The sequence below is a fragment of the Habropoda laboriosa genome, unplaced genomic scaffold, assembly GCF_001263275.1.
Source record: "Habropoda laboriosa isolate 0110345459 unplaced genomic scaffold, ASM126327v1 scaffold40, whole genome shotgun sequence".
In the NCBI taxonomy this organism is placed as follows: Eukaryota; Metazoa; Arthropoda; class Insecta; order Hymenoptera; family Apidae; genus Habropoda; species Habropoda laboriosa.
Genome location: NW_017100231.1, coordinates 5,924,918 through 5,947,304, shown reverse-complemented (window position 1 = coordinate 5,947,304; position 22,387 = coordinate 5,924,918). Strand labels below are relative to the sequence as shown.

Sequence of the window (22,387 nt, the reverse complement as noted above, 5' to 3'; positions counted from 1 at the left end):
GGAGGAAACATGCAGAAATATTAATATCACATACTTTGAATTTTATTTTCTTAGACATTCTAATTCTGAAACAAAAAATACTAATATAGTAACAATTATAATAAGTACTAACTCATAACAATTAATTTTATTTACAATTTCATGAAGATAATTGTAGTTGTATGAAAAAATATACAAGGAATTAATGAACCGGATGAACATTAATTTATTAATAACAGTTTAATTCGTCAAACATGTTAAATAACAATTCGATTGTAAGAAAGATAGTGCATAAAATTACAGTGAAGAATGCATCTAAGATCAGCTTGTAAACTTCGGCAGATTGATTATACGATGAATTGTAGTTGATCTACTTCCTGCCCATGAGCACAAACCGTATCCGCTCTTTACTCTTGATTCTGCGATCTCACCTTATTGCGGTTTCTGACCTCTTTACAGTTTTGTATCTCCTTCAGCCTTGCGAAATCTTTCGATCGTAAAGATTATGCTACAAATGTAATTCGATTGAGAAAAAGAATTCACACAAAGTGAAAATAATTTGAATCTTTAATCGAAGGATAAATCTAACCTTAATAAAATGACCATACTTCCCGAAGTATACAAGAAATATACACCTGTCAACCAATATAATTTCTTCTATGCAACACTTTTTTGTTAAAAGGTATAAATAAATTATAGATTCCTTCTCTACTATCCTAAATAGTTTTGAAACATGTTGCACATACATATGTAGATAATACCTTTTTACAGTATTTTTTGTTAACTAAGAAATTTATATGTTAGTTAAATTATAATTATTAAAATATTTCATTCATACTAATTCCTAAGCTTAAGTAGAAATCTGCAAGCAGTTTACCGACCATTGAGATATATATATAAGTAGAGAGGTATTGTGGGCGTGTACTAATTTTAATGAATTCTATTCGTTTTTGTCATATTTGTCTAACAATTTTGTTATGAAAGAAAAGGATAAATTTCTTTTCTTAAGCTGCACGTACGTACAAGAAGTAAAGAATAAAAACCGGTACAAACATCTGTTTTGTTACGGTTGAGGGGAACAGCTTAATATTAGCAGTTCTGCGGTATACAGCTGCTTCCAGACATGCATTTTAGCACAGTACCGGTCGACGGGAGTTTCTAGAAATTTTATAATTAAATATCCTCATAATTACATGCAATTTGTACTTTTTACAAATTAATGGCTATAACCTAGTTATTTAAACTTTCTTCAATGACTATTCAATGGTATTAATTTCAATTTACTTATTAATTATATTTAAGTCGATTGAGAGATATCTTAACCTCAAAATGAATGATTCATTTGAGTAGATCAGGTTGAGTAGATTATCAAAATGATTAATTTATCTTTTACAACATGTAATTTCATGCCCGCAAGCAAAGGTCAATTTGATGGTGAAGTTGGGATTTTCCAGAGGGCGCTTTCATTGACACCACTATTTACATGTTGCTAAGTAACGTTTTAATGTAAACATTAAATGAATGATATAAAGTATTTCTGTTGCGTTGGTATTTTTGTGGAAAATTTGAACTATTTTACATTGGAAATAGTTTTACGTTAATGTAATGTTAATATGTCCGATCAGGATATTAATTTTGTTAAAGGATGTGCACAACATACTGAAGATGAAAAAGAAAAAGATCTAAGTCTTTGTTATACATATCCTACTATAGATGAAAAACCGGAAATGAATGTTCTTACTAATACAAATGATAATAAAAACATACGACAATTAGATCAAGACACATTTGTTGAGGATGGTTTATATATTTCTGATAATCCATTTGTATACAGAGATCTTAGTTTTTCTCAGTTTGAAACTATGAAAGTTTTAGAATACGAATCGAAACGTAAATTTTCCGGTAAATTGTTAGAAATTGTAATTCGTGAAGTAAACATTAATACCTTACAAGATCAATCAGATTCAGTTGAAATCATGTCTGTCTATTTTTTATTCAAAAAAAAAGTTATATTTAAAACAAGTAGTCCCTTTAATAGAAAATTGCATAAATTGCTAATCAAGAATTCAGAGTGTTTTAATCTTTCCATTCAAGTGCACGCTAACAGTGGTCAGTCCAGTATATTACCATTACCATTACCAAGATGTAATGTTGAAAATAATAAAGTAGAAATAGAGTTTGCTATAAGTGATAATTCTGGTCATATACATGCTGGAACAGTAGTGTGTACAATTAGCTTGAGTAATTATGGTGAAACAGAGGAGAAGTTATACCCAATGCCTATTTATAAATTAAGTAATGATCCAAATGATCCTCAAAATTGTTTATCTTTACTTAGACCATCAAAGGACATACAGAATAAGCCAGTGAAATATTTTTTATTGGAACATCCAGCATTAACTTTTGATACAGGTTCAGAAGTCATTGTTCCTAGAAAAGTTGAAGTACAAGAAACAAAACTTCCAGATATAGTTATAACAGAACAACCTGCATTTTCTTTATTTGATATATTTAGAAACTTGTTCCAAGTTAAACATCCATTAGAATCATCATCTGGTACTCGTAGGCATCATACAATAGGAAGAACTGTTTTGACTGTTTCTGTTTTGCGAGGAATAGAAATACCAATTAGGGAAGAGTCTGCACTGGTCCAACCATTTGTAGAAGTTGAATGGGGTAATACAATTCACTCTACATCTATAGCAGAAGGTTCAGCACCTATATGGCAACAAACAATGTACTTTGAATTATCAAGACAAAATGATGAACAGTGTATTAAGTTTCGTTTGTATGATCAGCATCCTATTTGGGGTCAACAGTGGCTAGGTGAAGCCAGAATTCCTCTTGAACATCACAGAAATTATCAAGAGCTTGAAAGGTGGATTACACTATCTCCTTTATTCAGTCCAGTGCTATTATTTGGATACATCCCAGCTAGCCCTGGTCAACCATGTACTCGAATTTATGTTCTACTTAAAATAGAACATCCCAGTGCTTTTAAATCTGTTGAAAGTTCTACTATAAATATGTTATTGAAAGGGATACAACGGTGTCTTGGTACATCATATAAAATTAGTGGCTTAGAAAATCCCAAGGATGCAGCAAAATTGGCAATGCTCTTACCTTCACTACCAAATCATTATGGACCAATTACACCACGTCAAGCATTAAACATAAAGAAAGTGGATCACTATGGAAGAGCAGCTTTACTTGCAGTATTATTACAAGGCTTTGATTTACAAACATATGTTTTATTAGGTATGTGATAATTTCATAGAGTTTTAATTACATTAATATAGATTGAAATTTTATGAGTAATATACCAGGGTCTTCACAAATAAGCAAATGGACATCATTTGTTTTAAGTATCAGTGAAAATGCAATACACACACTATGGGATCCAGAAGTGGGAAGTTATTATAAACTGGATGATAGTCTTTGTCCTTTAATGAAGGTATCTCGTCTAATCAACCACTCTGGTGTTAGTATAATAATTTGTATGACATGTTAGTATAAAGGAATAAATAGTTTTATTGTTATAAGTATTATCTTTGTAGACATGGGAAAATTTACAAAAATCTATTCTACCTCATAATTTAAAGTATGATGTGAAATTAACTAAAGAATGGAGATCCCTTGATACTACTGCTTCATCAAAAAGTGATCATACTCTTCAAGTATTGGAATTAAATATTACAGATGCAGAAATGAAACAAATTAAGAAAACAGCCATAGATATAGAGCTGTTTCTGAAAGATAAGTTGGCTCATTGGCGTAGTGCAATTGGCTTAACAACAATATTTAATCGACATGCGACAACCATTTTACGAAATTTTCTTTTCAAAATAGAACCTTCTTCAGAAGTACAACTAGATAGGAGAGATTTGAAACAATTATATAGAGCTTATCATATTCATGGCTTTATTTTAAATAAACGCGAATGTCATATTGACGATTTGAGTGAACATTTACGTGCAACAAAGATTTATGATATTAATGGTCCTGTTGAATTTGCAGTGGTGTGTTATGTGCAGCCTTATGTTGGTAAAATTTCATCAGTTTGGTTAGCTGTTGTAATTCTTAGAAGTCGTGATTAGTTATTTACATAGTAAGGGGGTATTCCCGTTTGAACAACCATTTTTAACGAAATATTTGCGAATTTATTTAGCAGAATCTATAAGCTCAACATACGTGGCGTTCTGTATATACATATATTCAAGTATGTTCGAAGTTCGAATTCGTCTAGTAGTTTCTGAAAAATCAATGTGGCCGTCTTAAAACACGTTTTCAAAAAAACGTATTTAAACGGCGTGACATTTACATCTCTATAGCCCTGGTAATTTTACGAATTTCTTTGTAATACTTTACAGACACATTTTTTCGATAAAAAAAACTATAGAAAAATGCAAAAAAATTTGATTGTTTTGACCCGTCAAACGGGAATACCCCCTTACGTGGCATACTAATCAAAATTTAGTATTTACTGATTATATTTGTTTATTACATATTTGTATATTCCATTAAAATTAGCATTACAATGTTTGTAAAGTAGGATAGTTACTTTTTTTTATCACACTGAAATTTTGCAAATGATACTGCTTTCAGTAAAAATGACCAAATGAATAGACACAAGTATATGTGACAAAACATTGCATAGCTTTTTTTTGGAAACAAATGAAAATTTGCAATTTTTTGTCATCAATACTTAAATATAAAAACGTGAAAAAATATAATAAAAAATACAGTTTCCATAAACAAGCTAGACAATGTTAAATTCTGTATATAATAATGTAGTTGTTTTTTTTTATTATTGGATCATTTAATTTAATAATAATTGTATATGAAATTAGGAATTCATTATACAATTATATTATCACGTTCTTAAGAAAAGACTTTCACAATTTTTATTTTTGTAAATCCAATATACATTTTTTTATAAAAGTATTCTGTTATCTTTTAACTACTTTCAATATTACATTTTTAACTCAAATTAAGTACAAGAAATAAATATTTTTACAGTGAGAGAAATTTTAGTCTGATTTTAATACATACACATATTATATTGACAATATACAACATAATACACTTCTATAACTTTTTTACATTTAATTTTGTTAGTTGCTGTTTTGTATCTTTGTAGCATTATCGGAAAGGTAAGATGAACAAATAGTAGAAATAAACATAATGCATCATTTTGTTTTTTGCACTGCACAGCAATGCTCTTTTTATAACAATTGTAATGTTCTTTACATATTGGGACAGTAATAAAACATATTAACAATATTTTACTGCCTATTAATTTTAAAAATACTTCAGATAAACAAACATGCATAAATAATTGTAGTAGATTTTTACAAAAATGATCATGATCATATATTTTGTACATTAAATTTTGTTTCAACTTTTATGACATGTTTTGTTTTCATGGACAAATTTCTCGAAGAATCTGTGTATAAAAAATCTTGTTATTTTGATACTTTCTGTTGTAATGTAATACACATGCATTTAATATGTGTATGTAAAATATTAAATGTAGAAAAATGCTCTGTATAAATATTTATCTAACTTATCAATATGTTACCAATAAATATATAATAAACAGATCTTCGAGTAAAATTAACAACGAATATTTTTTATTACCCTACAAATATCAAATTCGTTAAATAATTTCAATCATTCGTAAAGACAATGTTAGGCATGTAATTTCAAAATTTTTAAATTAATGTTTTCTTCATAACTTTCATGATACTGATTTATGATCGTGTTAGAATGGTACATTTCCATTTATTCAAAGATATTGTTTGTAAGATATCTGAATTTCACGGATATACAATATTAACTAGACGTCAAGTGTGCAAATGTAGGTTACAACCTTAACGTGACCGCAACACTTTGAATTCTAACCTTAGGTCTACCGCGAGAAACAGAAACTAATGGCAGTTCCCCATATGACGTCCGTGTCATTTTTATCTTCTGTACCTTTTTTTCTCTCTTTTTACAAGGTAAGTTTTTAATATCATCGGTTACAAAAAGATCGCTTAGTTTTAAGCTTATGCAACAATACCGTACTCGACCATAGTCAATCTCGCAATAATTCGCCTACTGACGACTAAACTGCTAATGTACTCGACTAATTTGTATTTACAATACCTTAGACCAGCGATCCGTCGAACTTTGTGCAACTGGTCCAAGAATAAAAAATCGCAGGCCGGTAAGTTTACAGTAGATTCGTCAGAGAAACATCGGTTTTCTTTTCTATTAAATCCGAATTTTCTGCAACTGTTACATGTATCGTGCATCGCCTGCCGCGAACGAAGCGATAATTGTAAGAACTAAAAAGTTCCAATCGAATGTGCTTTGATTCCGGTTCATCGTTACCGATCGAACGAGATATCGAAGAATTTTTCGTTCACTTCCCTTTCGTAACCGTGTATAGTTTGTAACTTAAGCGACGTTAATATCTTAATGAAGAACTTAATAGAGTACTTTTCACTGAGTCTTTTTGGATACACCGTTCGCGTATCCATTGGTGTGTCCATTCATAAGGTTTCCATTGCACACAACTCCGTCGGTAATTTCCTTCTTTGATTGGCTACTGGCTTTCATTTTTTCTAATTGTCTCTCTGCGTACGCTTGTTTGCCCTAGACAATTGATATTTCGTGTTAGTTAGGAATTTACTATGTCAAATAACTTATCTGTTCTTTTCTTAAAACTTTGAGAACTCTTTTAGAAGAAACATTAAGGTTAGGATAATTATAGATCGTGTTACCTTTGCAATATACGCTTTGGCGTAGAAGTTTCCGAATAGGACGATGAAAGAGACCATATAAATGACGAGAGCATATTGCATCCATAAAGGGAAATCGCATCCCGAACGAATGCCATTGATGCCGAGAATCAAGGCAGTGGTGAATTGTATCAGTTGAAGGATTGTCAGGTATTTCTTCCACCAGAGGTATTTAGCTACGGAGGGTCCCAATGCCGCCAAACCATAGTACGAATACATGAGGACGTGGATGAAGCTGTTTACCATTGCTGGCAGGAAAGCTGAAAAGTAGATAGTTTAATGAAAAATTTGATCATAGTGAGAAGTTGTCATCGTGTCTATATTGATACACATTTATTTCACCGAACTTTTCTCTCATTTTTTTACTATGAAGATTATATTTATAACTTTAAAGAAAAATGTATCACTTATAATATCACAGTCGGTAAAGCAGTCTAATTTAATACATTTGAACAATTACTTTTCACAATTAAGTTTAATTTTTGCATCATTTTGAGATGAAGATGATATTTTTTCGAATATCAGAATTGAAAAGAGTAGATTTATTAATTATTTTGAGCTTGAGTTTATATTTAGCCGATTGACTGTCTTTCTAAAATTGGTACGAGAGTTTGATACAGATGGATACTTACTAGATCCACTTGGGACCCATTTGATGCCAATCCACCACAGCGAAAACATAGTGGAGTGATGGTAAACATGGAGGAAGCTTAATTGATTATCCTTTTTCCGCAGGATAAAAAAGAACGTATCACAGAACTCCAGAAGTTTGCTGAAGTAGTACCACCAGACAGCGTGGGCGATCTAATACAAAAAATAATTATTAAAACGAGCAAGAATATTTTGTTTTTATATGTAATATTAATTTTATTCAGTATTTTTAACGTACCTGTAATTCATCTGGACGAGTTACGTGCCTTATTGGTTGACAAACGTAGCTGTAATGTAACCTGGTGGAAGCTACGAACAACTGCAAAGGATAAATGTACAGATCGATGTTAAGGGTATACATAATTGATTCTCATATTGAAATCTATATACCTGAATCGCAATGTACGCGTTGAGACAGGCCATCGTGAGGTTGTACGGAACGAGTGCCCACGTTAACTTGAAGGCTTTTCGATTTCGCATGATCTTTGGCCCGGCCCATACAATGAGTAAATACAACATCGTGTATATCAAAGTAGGTTTTGGCGAATCGACCAGAAGCCATCCTCTCGTTCGTTCATCTACAGATGTTAACGTTGAACATTAATTACAGTGATGTGAGAGTATTTCCGTTTTTGAATTTTCTTGTGGGTAAAAAAATCTTATGATAACAGGTAACCCACGGTAACAGGTAGTTGTTGAATACTTATTTTCTATACATTTATTTTTAAAGCTTCTTTTTAGCAATGTCAAACTTTATAATTCGGTATAATGAATGAAATAAGAAACTTGTTAGCTTTTATTTGAAAAAGAATTGTACTTGTTATTCATAGAAATGTTGCGACTTACCAGCGAGGGATAGTGTCCAAAGGTAATAGTCGTAGGCGTCATTTATTAGGGTTGTAGTGGAATTAATTAAGCTCGCCATTGCCTGCAAAAAAATCACGATAGCGTTTGTTTTGTCAATTATTCGTAAGTATTCGATAAAAATCTGGCTGTACTTGTAAATAAAAACTTATTAGATTGATCCGCCTCTCTTAAACTGAACTTTCAGTAAAAGTAGATAAAATGAAACTTAAAATGCATTCTACGATAATGCAAACAAGGACATATGGGCTTATCTTTTACTGTGAAGTATTATCTAGACTATTTTGACTTATACAATAAATGTCATGGTCATTATAACAATTTTGCAAATATTTCAAGCAGGTTTTAATGTTCAATTCAAAACATAAGGTTATATTTAACTTCCTAAACCAATTATGCATGAGCGCTATCGATGCGCATCTGCGTTTGTTCTTTTCTTTTTTTTTGCATGTATAGGGAAAATTTGACCTAAATTCTTCAACTTGCCAGTTTAAGACTACATATACAGGAAATATTCGTGGAAAATGAATCGACAATTATAGTGCTAATGTCGAAAGTTTATTCAGAATATAATTACAGAATTTTATACTTCGTCTGTGATATATCATGAAGATATAATAATTCTAAAATGACATATTGAATACAAAAACATTTGCTCTACTAAATTATTTTTGAAACACAGATAAAAAAGAAAAGAGAAACAAAATTATGTCCTAGAAACTTTACATATTTTCCACACATTTCCATGTCGCAAATAGTGTGCCTAATTACAGAATATGTACCTACTAATAGCGAAATATCAAATTACAACGATCGAAACATTCCTGAAGCTGTACTACATTTTGTGACAGGTCGATAAAACAGAAAGGATATCGATCGAGCGAATAAAAGCTATTTGAAGCACTGCTGTTGCGTGCGCGTACGCAATTTACTGCCATTATCCTACGTTTAACGAGTGGGTCCGCGCACGTTATCCGGTCATTCACTTAAAGATGAAAACGTCGTATATAACTTTCACGCATATACGGAATGAAACGAACGCTATCTCTCGATCATCTACGGGAAAAAACGTTTCGTCGAATCTTTTCGAACAGAACCACTCGATTTCGAGCTGGTTCGATGCTCTTTTTCTAACCTCACCGTGAACTTGTAGCAAGTGCAAGTGCGCGCGTTCTCCCAGTTGTACTTATTTAGCTTTCATTTTGTTTCAATTAAGATGCCTTATGAAGCGTTCGAGATCGAATTTGTGAAATCAGTGCCGTTTCCACGTTTCTTGTAGATGGTGCGTACTCGACTTGCGAAGTTTCGTTGATTTTTGCTGAATCCCTATGTAAACGATAAATCGAAATCGTTTTGTTGTCAAAATGAAACTTTCTCCTTGTATAATTGAAAATATTAGGTAGTTTATGGCAACTGAGTGTGTATTATTTGTGATTGAGGTTACATGTAATAAAGATAATTTTTCAAAAGAAACTTAATGAAGCCAACTTTCCCCTGTTAAAGTGTATAAATGCAAATATCATTTTAATGACATAAATGAAAGTATGGAATATTGTTTCAGGCTGGACTTAATATAAAAACAAGTTGACAAGCCATAAAGACACGAAAGTTGTCATTAACAATGAAATTACGTATATATTCTAAAATCATAAGCATTTATGAAAAATAATTTTATAAACAATATATTTATTGCACTTTCACAAAATGAGGTAATTATTTATTTTACAATATTATTTCTCATAAACTAAGCTTCTTACAAATTCCCTAATTATTCACTGTTTCTTATGATGCATTTATCTCCAAATTAAATGTTGTCTTCTAACTATATCATACAATCATGTTCAGGAATTTCTTTGAAAATTATTAAATCCTCTTCTTCCATCGAAAGTATCATTTTCAAGTACCCTTTAAAAGAAACAAGAATGTTAAACCACTGAAGCGTTCAATTGTCCAAAGAAAATCAAATTCCTTGAGGTATAACAGTCTTTTTTGCCATTATTGAACCAAAGAAACGAATGAATGACAATTTTGCTGTTCGACCGTCTGCAAACTGTGATTCGGCATTTTTATGAAATCGTATGTATGTTTGTACGTCCACAATGGTGCTGATTTTCAAACATATGGTCTACGTGTGAATGATCTCTCGGGAGAAAGTACAGATAAATCAATTCATAATCTTTGGAAGCTGAGTGAAATCATCTACAGACCAGTTTCTTCGCTGCGGCAATGGAACGTGCCGTTGCAACTTATTAATGACACGTGATATTAGGCGTTTATTATCGCGGGGAACAAGTTAATTTTTAAACTTCAAATATCGTGTATATTTTATCACCTTTTCTTCATGCAACATTTTTTTAGACTTTTTAAAATATATTTCTGTTTTAAGTTAGGTATGTACCCTTTTATCAATCCCTTTTACAAACTTTGAAGGTTAGGTATGTGCCCTTTTAGTGTTTGTACATCTACCTTTTTAAAATATTTTTCTGTGTTCACATAATTTTTAGTGTTTGAATATTGTTTTCAACTGATATGTTTAATATTTTATTTATTTTTATTATTTTTTTAATGTTTTGTTATTTTTATACTTTCTATTATATGTACCCGTAATGTTTCACTTTTAATTTAAGTCGTTGTTTCTAATTATTTCACGGTCAGATTAGGTATCAGTTTGCAAAAAAGAATAGGTGATTTCGAAAGCGAAACAGAGAAGCGGAATTAATATTCATTTGAGTTTGTTTTCGCGTTGCACTTCACAACGGTAGAAAACCGTATTATCGCAGGAGTATCGTTACTTGACAAATCGTGATAAATCGATTTATGCTTGACTTACATTCGAGTTCTCATTAACGAGCTGACGTACCATATGTTAGTTGTGATACATTCTCAATATACATATTTTCCTCGTTGATCAATGATCGATCGTTCTAATAAACTTTCATTCATACACAATATTCACTAATAATTAATTATAGTCGATCACTTGATTGATAGAAACAACATTTCACTTTATATAAAACTTTACCGTATACTTAATCTTAAACAGTTTCAAACAGTTGCCAACATTATAAATAAATCACTTTTGAAGAAAATTAAAAGACTGAAACAAGAAATATTGATTTATTACTTTTCTGTTTCTTGAATATTCTTATATCACAAAATATTCTCAGAAATTTTTGGAAATTGAGATATTCTTACAATCTCTCATTTCTGAAATTTCGATCTGAGCCAACTATCGAATAGATCCGATATCAAATTCTTACGTACCCTTATGCAACAGTTAAACTTCGGACTGGTAACAGTGCTTGAAGGGTTCAGCACCAATCTCTTACTAAATGGAAACACTGTCTAAAGGTACTAACCCCTCTTTATACATATGAACGATACACGAAAATGTAATCACAAAAGTCTACGTACAATCCAGTGTCAGAATTATTCGAAAGAAAACTCTCAAAAAAAGGAAGAGGTTTGAATCTCAAAATTTGCAAAATATTAAAATTGAAAGTACAAGTTTCTCAGGTAAAAGTGTCACTTCCTTCTAAACACAAAACAATAAAAGAATGTTTAACCTAAAAATTTCGGGGTGTCAAGAAAAAGTATATATCAATACATAAGCATATGCAACTTCTTCAAACGTCCGTGGACAACATGCACTCTTACTTCGTTTCGATTGTTTAAATAAACTATTTTAAACGAATGTATCATACATAAACTTTCACATCTGACCGTTTCTTCTGAACCGTCGTATACACAATAAGCGTCACGCTCCCCATCTATCAGTCAAAGAACTAACCCTCAATATCGAAGGTTATAAATCGATATAACGCATCGCACTCGATATATCGAAATCGAAGATCGTCTTACCTTTATTCACTCTATCCTCACGAAACCAATGGGCGGGATTGTGATCCTTCGTCTTTCCGGGGTGGGCACACCGAAATTATTCTCAGATAACGAAACGAAATATTAAAGAAAAAAAAAAAAAAAAAAGAACGAACAAGGAAAAAATCGTCACAGTCTTCTATCGATATACTAATATCCTCGTATCTTGTTTGCTACACGTGATCACCAGAGGAACATGATCCGTTTTACGATCGTTCAGTGAAGCACAGCTGACACCAGCGGATCGGTGCCGCCAAGGATCGGTGTTTCTACTCGTCTCACGGGAGAAGAGGATCGTGGTGCGACGAAGTCGATCGGCAAAGTGGCAGCGCCTCGCAACCGCTTCACAGGTCCGCTTTATAACTTTGGTGTCGTTCGATGGCTACGTTTGTACACGCGGTGGTGGTACGATTTCATCGGCACGTGAAACGTTAAACGAGGCCAAAACCGAACGATGGTGGGAATGGGTATATCGATCGTGGGGATAGATCGAGTCAAAACGATCAAGACGGTCCCACCCTGGCGCGTGTGTTTCTTGGCTCGTCCCTGCCCTCCACACCCCACTCCTTTTTCAACCAGGGAGATACGGTGTTCCTTGTTGGAAGTTTGATTGGAAACGAATCGGGAAACGAGTTGGGAACAGGTACAGGCTACATGATATATGTGTGGCCTCGATTCCATGAAGGTGGAGGATGGAATGTGAGGATGCGTTTTTGGGAACATTTGATTTGAACAGTTTGATCAATGAAAGGGAGGGGAAACGGAAAGGAGTGGTGGACGAAACGGGGGGGTGAAAGGGTGACAGAGGAGGTTAGGTTTGAGAATGGACATTAAAAATTGAATTAAGGAATAGGGAGAGACTTACAGTTTAGAGATAGGGTTGCTAGTAATGGTTTTTTGTAATTTTGAGTAGTAACTTGAGGAATATAGAGACTTGTTGATATAGGAAAGGATTTTCAGTGGTAGTTAAGCTTTTCTGTAACTTTTCTAAATATTCAAAATGGAATTTAAAAATTGGTTTCAGACATAGGAAAGCTATGGAATAACTTTTAGTAGAAATTTAGATTTTTTAGGGATTAAAAATAGTGTTGATTTGAGGAAGATTGAATTTAGCGTGTGTGTATACAGATTTTTGCAAGAGAGAGAGAGAGAGAGAGACAGAGAGAGAGATTTTGAGAGAGAGAGAGAGAGAGAGAGAGAGAGAGAGAGAGAGATAGTTGAAGGTTGTGAATGAGATTGTGGGAGAATGAGTGGTGAGCAAGATAAGTGGATAATAAAAGGTTTGAGAATGAAGTACAAAAGGGGGTTAGCAGATTATAAGGTAGTTTTGAGTGATACTTCATTGTGTAAAGGATTGAAAACAAAAAACTGCTAAATTGAGGAACATCAGATTTGAAAACTAGTTGATTAACTTTTCAGTGATAATTAAGTACATGACAGGATAGAAACGAGAATATGTTTTATTGAGGAAGATTTGAAGTGGAACAGTAATAAAGGTCTGAAGTGTTTAATAAATTACAAAAAAATTTAGATATTGAGGTTACATCTCCTAGTATATCTAATGTTACACATTGATCTGAAAAAAAAATTCAATACTGCCAATTCTCCTATTATTCAAAAATACAAATTAAACCAAAAGCATCAAAAGCTAAATATTTTCATAGATTTCTCAATCATATTCAAGAATTTACCCTAAGCAACAAAAAACAAAAATAAAGGATCAATCTTCCTTTGTATCCACTCATTAACATCATTTGTCTTCTCTACTTTGTTGGAACACTTATATGGTTTATATGCGTCGTAAAACGTCCGTAGAAGAATCCACGGGGCTATTTTACAACTTTAAGAGAGGTCGTCGCGGACAGATGTGAGGATGTAAATATGGATCCAAGAGAAAGCGATTCAAGACGTAAAAGTCGTCTCCGGAGCGACAGATTAAAACAGGTCAGTGGTCCTTTAACCGTGAAACACGTTTCCAAATATTCGAATCCGTTCACCACCGCGAACGCTGCACATTTGTCCTAGGTCTATCTCTTGTCACATAAACGTCCCATGTACATATATGTTCCTTAACCTCACTAATTAACCAATTGTGAAATTCCATTTAAACGAATGTAAATAGTATGAGCATATTTTACGTCTGACTGTGCCTTTTTCTTTCTTCTTTTTTTTTGTACGATGTTTGGTGAAAATTATTCACATAGTTATGTTTCCGGGAGTTTTATCCTACAACGGTATATTCGAAGTCACTCGTTCCGCTATATCGTGGAATGTACCGTGGAGGTAGAAGACAATTATATGTGTAATTTATTTTACACGTCGTCGGGAATATTATTTAGTTGGTTGCCTCTGTGACTGATTGTGTGACGTGTAAGGTGGGAGAGGCGTGAAATTACATACTATTTCCTTTTTTCTGTTTTCGTAGAAATGAAGAAACGAAGAAAAGAAGATAATAAGTTTCGTGGTTATGTTGTTCATTGTTCACTGTATGCAAATACAGTGAATTTTTATGCTTTCTCAGTGTAAAATGAAATTATTAACTGTATCAACAAGTGGGAAGATAATTTTTATTACATAACCAATAGTTTTACGATTACAAGTATAATTTTTTTCTCCATATTTACATACCGTAGCATTGCACTCTATAATTGAGCTATAAAAGATCGATATATTTAAATACATCTATTTCTTACAAATTCTTCATTTTTTTTTTACTAGAATTTCGATTAAAATTCTTACCAATGAGCAGTTATGCTTACATGACAAATCAACTCATCTGCCAATTTACAGTGCATTGAATAATTTAAATAAAACTACGATAAGAAAGGTTATAAATAGATCTCATTTTTGTATCCCGTTACTGTGTAGACGAAATTCATTAATCTATCGATCAACACATTTTTCGATCGAATGCATTTTACATAAATATACCTTACAATTGTTATAATTTCTAATTCAAATATAGTGATAAAATTAAATAAAAAGAGACTAATTTACTTAAAGTAACGTAAGAATTTTACATTCTGTCGAACATAACCTTCTCAATAAATAACGAAAGAAAAGGAGATGAAAATATTTGTATCTTGTGGGGAGACAGGAATGCTGATTTGCATAAAATAGTAACCTGATTAATTTCTGACGATCAGGTAACCAATTAAACACGGTCATATCGGAAAATCCGGCAAATGTGAATTCATACACGTGCTTCCCCCCGACGGAAGTAAAGAAAAACCTGTTTCGATTGGTCCCCGTGGGATGTTTAGTGGGCCGATGATTCTGTCAGGTTTGTATCGCTATTATCGACATTCGAGGAGCAACGAAGCTGCAAATTAACGCGTCGAAGGAACTTTAGATGTGTAACGAAGGACACGTAAATGTGTTTGCGATTATAAAAGTGGTTTAAAACAATATATCATATTTTTTTGCCTCGAGCATTTTGACTTTTATCTTTTCCGTAGTAAAAACTTTAATCCTTAATCTCATTAGAAAGTACAATATTTTATTATTCAAAAAAACAAAAGAAAAAATTTCAGGTTTATTTAGTAATTTTTACCAATTGTTAATCAGTTTCTTTTAGTAATTCTGTTAACTAGGGTATAATTCTAAAACTGCAACTTGTTTAAATAAATGTTAATGCAAGCTTTTATTAATACGTGTATGAGAACAATAAAGCGTGACTAAAAATTTCTATTCTTTCATCTGAAGCTACATATAGAACCTATTTTCAATGAATCAAACAAATTATTCAAACGTTCAGAAGGCTTAGAATTCAGGTCAAACATTGTGCCTGCTAGTTTAACTTTTTACTGTCAACATATGTACACACTTATAACACATTTTTGAAATTGAGAATAAAAAATTGTTGTAAATAAGTCTTCTAGAATAACCATATAATTTTTTAGCCTATTTAAACAGTCCCTTGGGTGATTTTCATTTGTAACCATATCAAACAAGAGCAATAACTTCATATTATCTGCAAATTATAAATAACTATTATATTTAATTATTACGTTTTAATCATTGAATTTTACATCAACCTGAAATTAACAAAGGACTATTACATTACTTCCCTAACCTTTTATATTTCATTTATTAGACATAACACATATCTATTAATAACCTAAGGTAACACATTTACATTTACAAACAGATATATTTCAGTCTAACCAATCACGTGTAAATTAAAAAAATGAAAAAAACACTTTTATACTTATGCATATGGTCAGAAATGATCACACATGTAAACAAAAGAAGCACTCCCAAAAATAATAAGAACATCGGAGGAATTAGGGTCACCAGGTTTCGTGCCACTTAACCTCAACGAGTTTAGTGCCGCTTGCAGATGTTTGGTCCATGAGTGCTCAGCATGGCTATCAGTACGCCGCTGATCAGTACACCCTCTTTATCATGCTACTCACTGACAAAAGGTCGAGGCGGGAAAAAAATTCAAGGAATCTGACAACAGAAGGAGAAAGCGCGGCCGGTGGACTTTCGTCCACGCGTGTATACACGCTCATAGAGTCCAGTTTGTGCTTTTTTCTTCGCGCTTCAACTTCGGTTTTTTTGCACTGCCCGTGTTGGCTGTATATGTATGTATCTCGGTCAAGGAAATATTCGTTGACGGAAGTTTCGTAGTCCTGTCGCGGTCAGATCGCTTTTTTGGATCTCTTAGATTATCTATCCTAGAGAACAATCTAGCGTTGTGTTACAGAGCTGAATGTGTTGGAATTTGTTTTAAGGTTAGGTTGAATTGTAATGTATAATTGTATTAATAGTTGATATTCTTTTAAAATATAATTCTTAGTTTTCAAATTATCCATTAACGAAATTGAAAGTCGATTGAAAAAAACCAAATATATAAAAGTTGAGTTTCATTTAAACAATTTTAAAAGTTACACACGTTAGAATTTAGGTTATCGCGACTATTCATGTTCTGTTGCTTCGATTATTTAATTATAAGTTAATCGAGATGAGGAAAAAATTACAAAAAAGAAGGGTTTGCGTGGACAGAATGAGATCAATGGAACCCAAGTTCGCCTGGAGCTAACTTTCAATCCGGATTTACTTCCTTTCTCGTACGCGTTATTCACGAAACAGTAAAACAGGTACCATTGTTGTTGACAATGTAACCACCACGATTATTACCACGGTGTATTGACGATTATCGAAGTTCGCGCAGAAATTAGCTGATTGTACGTGTACCAATGGTAACAGCACTACTCACTAATATCTTTTAACCTCAAAAAATCAAATTCTTTTTCAAATAATGATATAAAATGTAATGTGATCTTTTGATTTGATTTTTTATTAAATGTTTTATACGTAATGTAACATATTTAGAAAGACAAATTTTATTTGATTTTTTAGCCAGGTACTTGGAAAGCACCATATCCTACTATTGTACTCCTTCTATAACACAGTGATGACAATGACTCTAAAATTGTAGTTAAACATTAGAAATGATATTTGTGTTGGTAGAATTATTGCCGTAGAATTACTATACTCAGCCTATAATTTTTTAATTGCATATTTAATAAAATACCAAATACAAAATTAATAATGTAACAATATGCAAATTGTTTTTGCAAAAATAGCATAAACATCATTTATCGTTTGCGTTTTATCCTCAATATTAAAGAAAACAGGTACACGTACAAAAGAAGCTATGAACTAACCCAGAAGACGATTTTTTGTTTGTTCACAAAACGGTTTACGAGCGTGGAAAGTCTTGTTTGAGGTTATGCTTTGATGATATGATCTAGAAAGATGGAGGGACCTCAAATACCACGTGTTATACGATCCTGTATAAGAAACTACAAGAAACGGTGGCTTATATCGTCCATTTTTCAACCGTTTGGTTGACAAATTAAATCATTTATTTTAGGATGTACCAACCTGTTCTTGCTTGTCCTGCATCTTTGACGTCCACGAGGTGCAACAAACTATTATTGCAAACATAAATCGGCTGTGGTAACCTATTTCATTCCTCCTATCTTAAATATTTCACTTATTAAGGTTAGGTAAGGTTAGGTTTTGTAGTGACAAAAAAGATTTTAGAAATAAACTTTCATTATGAATGTTGCTTAAATTTGCCTAAAAATGATATATTTTGGATTTTGAACGTTAAGCATAAATTTTGCAATTTCGAAATAGCGGTTGGTAGAAATTATTAATTATCATACTTGCCCTCTTTTATTATTTACAATAGTACAAGTACTTACAAACTTGTTAATATAATTAAAACAAATCGAAATTTCGTAACAAGTGGTCGTATAAAAAAACAAATGTTCTTCTTTTCGATCATTTTCCCGATTCTATGTTTGACACTGCGTGTTCGTAAAACTATAAAATAATGGTGTACCGTAAAGAAAGTTGTAATTAACAAGCCAATGTTGGACTTCATTCCAACGTAGCTTTTGCAATTTTTTGCCTCGTTTTAAAACTACTGCTGATAATTTCAAAGTGCTTATCCGAAGAAACTTATCTATATTGAGTATAATTATTGCATATTTTTACTTTAAAGTGGCAGCTCAAATCGACGTGTTGAAAGGTACAAATTTGAAATGTGTCTTACTTTTGTCGACAACAATCAGTGTTTAATGAATTTTCGTAATTGAGAAGTGATAAAGTGTATTAACGCCACATTTTGTGCAATTTAGCAAGTTGGTACCACAACATTATTCAAATTGCTCGCGTTTGCATCTTTTTATGCCTCATAAACTTTGCGATTCAAGCGGCGGATACATGTCGTAAAAATATTAAATCCGCAATTTTGTTTGAGCGATTTCAAAACACCATCGCACGTGCTACATTTCACATCGTATAAATTCAATTGTAACTTTCATTCAGCCATTTACGATTTGGACTTAAAATTTCCTCGCTTTACAAATCCAGCAAATTCCTTTATTTCTTAAACATCTACGGGTATTTTATTTTTTTCTTTTTTTTTTTTCAAATCTTACTTCCACGAAATTGAAGAAACAAGAAAAAAAAAAGTATACACTTAGTCCTCGTATAAATATAAATATAACGGGTATTTCCCCGTTAAAATATTCGGAAGCTTCTCATTAGAAGCGACGGTTGATCATTATTTTTGATTAAAAATATGCGTCTAGTCAGCACAATGTGGAATACCTGTTGGCACACTTCGAATTCGATGTCGCAGACCGCGGAAACGAATGTTGCGGAATGTTGGCCGAGTATAGTTCTGACGAAGTAATATTTGACAGTGTTCGTTAAACATTTGCCGAGTGTTACGAAGTTTCCGAGAATCGATTATGCCGCTAAGCGTAAATATTTCATTGTTTGAATATCGTCACCTATCTTTCTTACCGAAATTATACGTTTCGTGTGTAATTTACTAGACTTGGTCGATCTGTCAATGAACAATGTCTAATGGCTGACGATTCAGTGTTACCAACTGATGAATAAATAGGTCCGGCGATTGGCAGTCAGTGATAAACGTTCGAATCACATAGCAGAAAAACTGTTAATGCGTGAATAAGAATGTATTCATGTGTATATAATAAAAAATGATTTTCTTTTCTCTGATCATACGATGATCACATCTGTACTGGTTGATTTTCTTAAAACACTCCCTTTCACAACTTACCTACGTCTCGTGAAAAAGTGCACACTTTTTCTAAATACACGCTCTCACGTGCATTCTTCGCGAACATACTTTCGTGAAGCAAAACAGAAGTATAAACTTGGGATTAGGTATGTTTATTACATTGAATTTTTGATGAAACATTAGTTTTACTTTTTTCAATTACGTATGCACGCGTGTTTTAATTTCGAATGTTTACTTTGTGTTATGCATTGTACGACGTGTTTCTATGCGACCTTAACCTTAAAGATTTCTAAGAAACTTTAACATAATCGAATTTGATGAAACAAAAAAAAAATTCAATAAATTCCTCTATATACAATATTTATATGTATAAATGTTTATATCTACCGCAAGCTATGTACATTGAATAAATTCTCACATCCAATGAAATGAAGTTCGCCATAAACTAACCTTTGAACATTCACAAACAATTGAACACCATCTTGTTTCTCCCCCAACTTTCTCCGAATTCTTCATCATCCGTGGTAATTTTCCGCTATGTGAAACTAATATTGAAGCTTCCCAGTGTATCATTACCCATCTTCGAATAACTCGAATTTCTTCTATCTGGAATTTGATCTAAATAGTCGAATGAGTGAAACTGTTTTCAAGAGGCCGAATGCCCGACGAAACAGTCGGCCGAAACGAAGGGAAAAGTTGTCAGATAGAGAGTGGTTGCACTTCCATTCTCTAGACATCGGGACAAGTTCGTGTATCTATCGTAATCATCGGTATTCCCTGGATCGTTAGTCGTAAAACCGTTGTTGTTATCTCTTAATGTCGAATCGAGAAAATAGTCGATATTGATAAATCCAAGTACCAACGCATTCTGGTGTTAATAGCAAGTGATTGTTAACTACGGTTGATTTTATAGTTTGTCGACTAATTTACATTTAATTAGGGGAAAAAAAGGAAGGAAAGGAAACATGAAAGGTAAGAATGTGGTGTATATAAGTGTAGAAATTGACATAGAAAGAATAAAAAGATAATCGAGTTGACTTTGATTTTTCAATTATTGATTCTTGGTGTGTTTATTAGGTATAAAGTTTCTAAGGAGTAAATAGTGTTATGTAGTTAGGTTACCAGGTTCTTGTTGATTATAATGATCAGTTGATATGGTGTTCAATTGATAAATTGTTTTGAGTGGTTATTTTTGAGTATGTTGAGTATTATACTTGTTATTGTACGTTACTGTCTAATTTGAATTAGTAGTATGTGCTAATTTCTATGTGGATTTTATTGAATATTATTAAGAGATACAGCTTTTTGATACATCCCATATCTTCATAGAAATTGTTACAAGCATATGTATATACACAACTTGCATTAAATATTCATTTTAGGCTTTTTATTCTAACTGGATTCCAATGAACAGTTAACAGTGATTTTTTAACTGGGACACTTTAAACACAAGGTGTTAAATGTTTCACATAAATTTGCTTCTCAGGAAGAATTCAGTATTGTAGACCACATTAGATGTTGCAGTAGAAGAAAAAGGAATATAGCTTAGCTGCTATAATCAATGTGAGTGTAAAAATATTTCATTAAGATGACACGCATGTGATAAATACTAAAATAGTGAATGAAATATATTTGATTTAATTGAAAGTTAATTTTGATGTAAAAGTATACATGAAAAAGGAAAAAATGAAAGGAAAATATTAACAGATAACATTACAAAATAATAAAAATCTTTATATTGTTTCCACAATGTTCAGGCAGTAGGAACTTGTGAGAGCATTATGTATGCTTTAAGAGTGATTTCTCTACTAACATCTTTTGATTCCCTTGCCCTGGTTAGATACTCGATAGTATCAAATATCGCATTCAACCATCTACAGAAAACGATACAACATTCATAACGTGCGTTTAGATACCATTGTAGAATGTAATAAGAAAACCAGAGAGAATGCACCCGATTGGCAAGCAACGAACGATGCTCCTCAATTTTCTGTCATTTTACACTTTTTGAAAATGTTTAAATTATTGGAATCGTTCGCTGAGACTATTTTGAGGTTATCAATACACATAATTAAACTATCTTGTACCGTTTTTTAAATATCATTTCGCAATATGAATTAATATTTAATAAAAAAAAATCCAACCATTATTATCGAAACATTTGAGAAGATAACAAGAAAAATTCGAAGCGCGCGAAATTCAAATTTCGTCAAACATCGTGAAATAGTTTTACGCTATCTAAATGAGAGACTAACCGTGAGTCGCGTTTCTAACTTAGCCAATGCCAACGCCAATGTCAACGCGAGGCATGTGTCGGTGTAAGCAATATGCTTGGCATTTTCCTTCAATTAAACGCACGGTCGAATCGGAGGCTGGCTCGCACTTTCTTCTGTACCGGCCGTCTGAGCTCGACGCGATCAGCCTGCTTTCGAGGTCAATGTCTAGGCACGAGAGAACGACGAGTATACGGGAACCGACGACGGCGGGAACTTTCCTTCGTAGTCGTTTAATTATGTCAAACGCTTGGCGATTATACTTGTTCCTTGAAACGAACATGAAGATATGGTAAGTGATAATAACCGTGTTAATCAATGTTTTTGACTAATGAGTGGGAAAAGAGAAATTTTAGTAGAATGTCCTTGGTCATATATAT

General features: G+C 32.5%; 2 protein-coding genes across 2 annotated transcripts; one reads left to right on the top strand and one right to left on the bottom strand.

Moving 5' to 3' along the window:
• Nucleotides 1–1,592: 1,592 nt before the first annotated feature.
• LOC108571615 (coiled-coil and C2 domain-containing protein 2A-like) lies at nt 1,593–4,310 on the top strand. Its single transcript, XM_017933691.1, has 3 exons — nt 1,593–3,237; nt 3,306–3,460; nt 3,537–4,310. Exons 1-3 carry the CDS (start codon nt 1,593–1,595, stop codon nt 4,074–4,076), a joined length of 2,340 nt encoding a protein of 779 aa, XP_017789180.1. The 3' UTR covers nt 4,077–4,310.
• A 1,979-nt stretch (nt 4,311–6,289) lies between these two features.
• LOC108571572 (elongation of very long chain fatty acids protein 4-like) lies at nt 6,290–20,234 on the bottom strand. Its single transcript, XM_017933642.1, has 7 exons — nt 20,185–20,234; nt 8,265–8,346; nt 7,809–7,996; nt 7,657–7,737; nt 7,400–7,571; nt 6,750–7,027; nt 6,290–6,621 (listed from the first exon to the last, which is right to left on the bottom strand). The coding sequence occupies exons 2-7, from the start codon at nt 8,341–8,343 to the stop codon at nt 6,469–6,471; spliced, it is 951 nt and encodes a 316-aa protein (XP_017789131.1). The 5' UTR covers nt 8,344–8,346; nt 20,185–20,234; the 3' UTR covers nt 6,290–6,468.
• Between the last annotated feature and the right edge of the window lie 2,153 nt (nt 20,235–22,387).